This window comes from Montipora capricornis, chromosome 11, assembly GCF_036669925.1.
Source record: "Montipora capricornis isolate CH-2021 chromosome 11, ASM3666992v2, whole genome shotgun sequence".
In the NCBI taxonomy this organism is placed as follows: domain Eukaryota; kingdom Metazoa; phylum Cnidaria; class Anthozoa; order Scleractinia; family Acroporidae; genus Montipora; species Montipora capricornis.
The window spans coordinates 14912464-14917463 of NC_090893.1; the positions used below are offsets into that span (position 1 = coordinate 14912464).

At 39.0% G+C, this 5000-nt stretch overlaps 1 protein-coding gene across 1 annotated transcript in view; it reads right to left on the reverse strand.

Moving 5' to 3' along the window:
* Nucleotides 1-3679: 3679 nt before the first annotated feature.
* LOC138023108 (EGF-like repeat and discoidin I-like domain-containing protein 3) overlaps nucleotides 3680-5000 on the reverse strand; it is a 4716-nt gene continuing 3395 nt past the window's right edge. Inside the window, exon 3 of the mRNA XM_068870139.1 lies at nucleotides 3680-4005. Within this exon, the coding sequence (XP_068726240.1) occupies nucleotides 3680-4005 (326 nt within the window). The remainder of the gene's footprint in view (nucleotides 4006-5000) is intronic.

The window sequence follows — 5000 nt, forward strand, 5'->3', positions numbered from 1 at the left end:
TTATTCTATTTCTTTATTTTTTTACCGCGTCCCAGTCTTGGTGGTTAGAAAAAGAGCCAGAGAAAAAGGCACAGTAGTCCCGGGCGATGGTTCTTGAGCAAGCTTGGTCCGTACAGAAGACCAGGAGATTTATTCAGTAACCGAAAGACTCCCGGATTATCTGGGAGAGTTGACATATGTAACTGACATTAATAGACCAGTTCACGCTCTTGAATGCATCTTTGGTAATCAGGGCAACATGGCGGGAAATTCAAAGGTTTGTATGGAAATTCAAAGCGAAATAAACTGTACATAACTCTACTTTACAGACTTACGCCTTCATAAACCAAACAAATAAGTTCAAGTGCACAACTGTGATGAACTGGACTTGGTATCTATTCCTTGGAATTCCTAATTATTGCTTTTTTTGTCTCGATACATTTCTTTCATTTTGTACCTTTGTAATTACAGAAAATGTATGGCAGAAACTTTGGTTAATAAAATAATTTAAACAATAGCCATTGTATCCAACTTTATTCTGCCGCACCTTGGGGCGCATATCTTCTCTTTTGGGAATAAAAAAAAAAAACAAAATTACATATCATGAATAATTTCATCGTTTTGAACTTCCTCACAAACCTTTGAATTTCTCTCCTTCTTGCCCTGATCACCCATGATGCACTCAAGAGCGTAAACTCGTCTATTATTCAAATTAGACCAAAATGAATACATGTATGAGCCGTTGCCAAAGCAATTATGATGCAAAATACCTTAAAGAACTGTGCTCCCAATTATTTGAATACTCAGTTTTTTTTTCTGCATGATGAAAGTCTAATTTACAATCTTAGAGATTCTGAACATTAAAGCTACATGCATCTAAACCACATCTGCATGCTAATTATGGCAAATGAAGTTTTAGTCATAGCGAGGCTGTACTGTGGTGGAATAACCTGCCAAAAAAGGTGAAGCAATCGAAACTGCTGGATGAATTTAAAAAGATTTAGGCCTGTTCCAAACGTCGTGCTACTGCCGTGCCGAACTCAAATGAATTTGTCTTGGCAGTGGCACGACGATGGCACGGCAGCGGTTTCAAACGTCGAACCTAATACAGTCGCGCCAAATTCAAAAGACAAAACAAACCACCCATCCAGCGTAATAATATGCAAATAATGCAAAATACATTAAATTAATTTATGAATTGAGTTCGGCGCAACAATAGCACGCCGTTTGAAACCAAGTCGTGCTACTGCCGTGCGGCACGACAAGTCCTGCCGTGCTAAGTAGTCGTGCCGAACCTTATTCAGCCGTGCCGCGCTTAATGATTTCAAACGGCGTGCAACTGCCGTGCTTTAATCGAAATGACCATTTCATTTGAGTTCGGCACGGCAGTAGGAAGACGTTTGGAACAGGCCTAAAGCACCCAACTTTCCAAGGCAATACCATTTCCTCGTTTTGAATCAGTATTTAAAGGTTAAAACGACCATGAATCATAAGATCTAGACACATTGTACTCGTTGATACGAACTTAAATAAAACCACAATCTCGTACCCAGAGTCCTCGGGCTTTTTGGCCAGCGGGTGAGCGCCCGGAGAGACTCTGGGATAATCGACTCCATTTTCCCAGAAAACGTGGGTTCCGGTCTCATGACGTGTGGTCGAGTTTAAACGGAAGCAGAAGAGAGAAAACCGTTATCAGTAGAAATGGCGGGTTGAAAGTGTTTGAGAAACGAGAATTTTAGCCTTACACACAAAGAAACTGGAGAAATGATCATTGGCTTGCTGTAAGAGCAAGTGAAGATGAAACCTCTGACGCTTTCGGTCAGTGTATTTTTGGTGTTTCAGCGTACATTCCACCGTACAGAATGCAATGAGAATGCCATCGTGCAAGCAACACGGTCGACAATTTTTTTTGTGGAAACGACACAAATGTCCTCCTCTTCTACAAGTTGATGTTTCCGTAATTCTGAATGGCTTCGACAAGACCTTATTCCACGGATTTCTCCTCAAAGAGACTGATGTAATGTTTTCCCACTGTACTTTTGCAACAGCAACAGTAATCACTTTTTAGCAGTTTTAGCAGCGTGGGAAAATTCCCGTGCGGTATATGACATAATTCAAACCTCGCCGTTTTATCATTTTTGTGATTTATATATTTCTGAGGTAGAAAAAATGAATCAGCACTGAAACTTGTTTTAGATTTTGAATATCCCTCCAAATTCTGGGGCTTCCGAATTACTTACCGACTTCCTGTCGGACTGCCATTGTTACGGAAGCGGCCAATCAAAAATATAGTTCAAATCGATTATCCCAGAGTCTCTCCGGGCGCTCACCCGCTGGCCAAAAAGCCCGAGGACTCTGGGTACGAGATTGATAAAATGTAAGAGGAGCCATCGCTGACCAAAAGCGAAACGGCTCACTAGTTTCCAGTCTTATCTCTCGCGTGTTATTCAAGATGGCGGATGGTTTCAATTGTCCGATACTTTGAAGAGAAAGTGAGCAAGATTCATAGCAGACTGAGCAAGATTCATAGCAGACTCATCGAATTAACCCTTAGCGGAATGTGAAAAGATACTGGTCTTTATTTAAAGGATTAAGTGCTGACGCGAATTCTTTGATATTTCGAGAGTAAACTGTTTCATATTGCTTTAGGCCCGGCGCTGTAGCTATTTATGGGTTCATCAAACAAGGTAATCCGTTCCTGATATATCCCACAATCTAATGATTACATCAGAATTAAAGCTTTCTTTTTTAATTGATCCGTGTACAGCGTGATTTTTTGTCAAAGTTTGGATCCTTAATGATACTTGAAGCTACATTATTACCTAATAGGATGTTTAAGGATTTTATACACTTCACTCTTTAATGTAAAGGTCCTTACAAGATCTTTGAAGGATCTTAAAAGGATTCTTATAGGATCTCTAAAGAATCTGTTAAAGATATTACTACGTAAAACATCCATATCCCGGATGGATGGCCGAGAGGGGTCTCGGGAATACTTCCCAACACTCAGAGGATCTTTCAGGAATCCTAATAAACTCTCTTTCAAGATCACTATAAGGATCCTTGAAGGATCCTCATAGGATCTTTAAGGATCCTGATAAAGATCTTTTCGAGATCCCTCTGAAGATCCTTTTCAGATCCTTAAAGGATCCTCATACAATCCTTGAGGATCTTTCAAGGATCCTAGTAAATTTTCTTTCAAGATCACCATAAGGATCCTTCAAAGATCCGTCAAAGATCCTAGTATGATCTTTATATAAGGATCTTTTCTGAAAGCCTTCTAAAAGATTGTCCTCAGGATCTTTGCAAGATCCTCACAAGATCCTTAATATTGCTTCAAGGATCTTAACAAGTAGTTTTGGAAAATGAAGATCTCTGAAGATTTTTTAAAGATCTTTCAAAGATCCTTCAAAGATCTTCAAGGATCTTTGGCAGGTCTTTGAAGAGGTCTTTGCAGGTCTTTGTGAGGATCATTTTCACCAGTTGAAAAGCAGGTTTTTTTCTTATATTCTACTGTATTAGTCAGTCTCTAAATGATATTAATAATGTAGTTAGGTTCTTTTTAGCCACAGTTCTCAACACTTGTAACATTTTACCTGAATGAGTTGAGGACAAAACATGGAGTGCGATTCCATGCAGTACCCCCATGGAGTACCAAATGGAGTACCCCTTAAAAATACTTTAGAAGTAAAAAAAAATCTTACAGACTTACTTTTGTCATTCCTTGAATGGGATAATTCACCCAGTTTTTTCCATCGTCACCATAGCTCAAGTAATAAGATTTGATAAAATACTGTTTGCTTCTGAACACAACACCTTGAGTAGCTATTGCTATGATATTCATTGTTGTGTGAAGATTCACTTGCATCCAAGGGTGTTTATCCCCATCATTAGCAATCCATCCTTTGCTTTTTCCCAATCTAGCAAATTTCGCGTGTGAATCAGAATTCAAAACAGAGGAGGCTGTGATATCAGCATCAGCTATTGTGCCTGTTGCCATCCCAATAGGAGTATGATTTATGCATTCTAAAACCAATATTTATATCTTTTAAATAAACAGCATAAAAACAACTTTCAGTCTTTCAAGAAAGTTTGTCTCATCCAATACATGCATCGGTATTGCAGATGCACACATGCATCTGTATTTCTCATGCAATGTAGTGCACCAGTGCATTGCACATGAAACAACTCTTTAGGTACATGCAGTTTTGAAGCTTCAGGTTAGTCTTAAAAATGGTTAGGTTTGTCATAAATTACTGCATATTGGCCTTGTTAAATATATTGACAGTTTTGTAACTTGAACAGTACTGCGACTGTTTCAATTTCACCCCTGAAGTAGCCCCCATTGACAAGTAAAATCATCTGGTATTAGACAGAGTAAAATCAATAAGTATCACTCTTAGGAGGGAAAGGGTCAACACGAGATAGCAGACAGATTATTCTTTTGTTTCTATTAAGCCAGTGTAAAAATGATCCTTGTTTTCAGTGAAATTAGGCCAGGTTTCTGACCATACAACTTTGAAAAAAATAAAGATGCATGCTTATTAATAATATTTAACTATAAATGCAATCTTCAGGAGATTGTTTCCACTGGACTTCGTACTGCCCAGTCTTCATAATTTGTTATGCGCAGACTTAATATGTAAATGTCAGCTCTGACATAGGATTTGCTGGCATGGGCTGAATGATAGGCTTGATATGAATACATGTACAATAAACACCATAAGTGTTGTGACACTTTTCTCTGTTAAGGAATCTTGGACACCCCTCTCCCCCTAAATCTTTTCATCTAACCCCTCCCCCCTTAACAACGTTGTTTTCTTATCGCCAACACTTCCTTTTTCTATTACCAACATTGAAGGGGGGAGGTGGGGGAGGGTGGAGGGGAAGTACAAGTGGAAAATGTAACGTTCAAGTGATTTTTGCCTAATTGTAGTCTTCCCAGTTCAGTGTCTCACACTACTTTTGTCGCTTATTGTAGGTCCTGTCAAGCTTGCAGATGTAATAGAACTGTTGTTGGG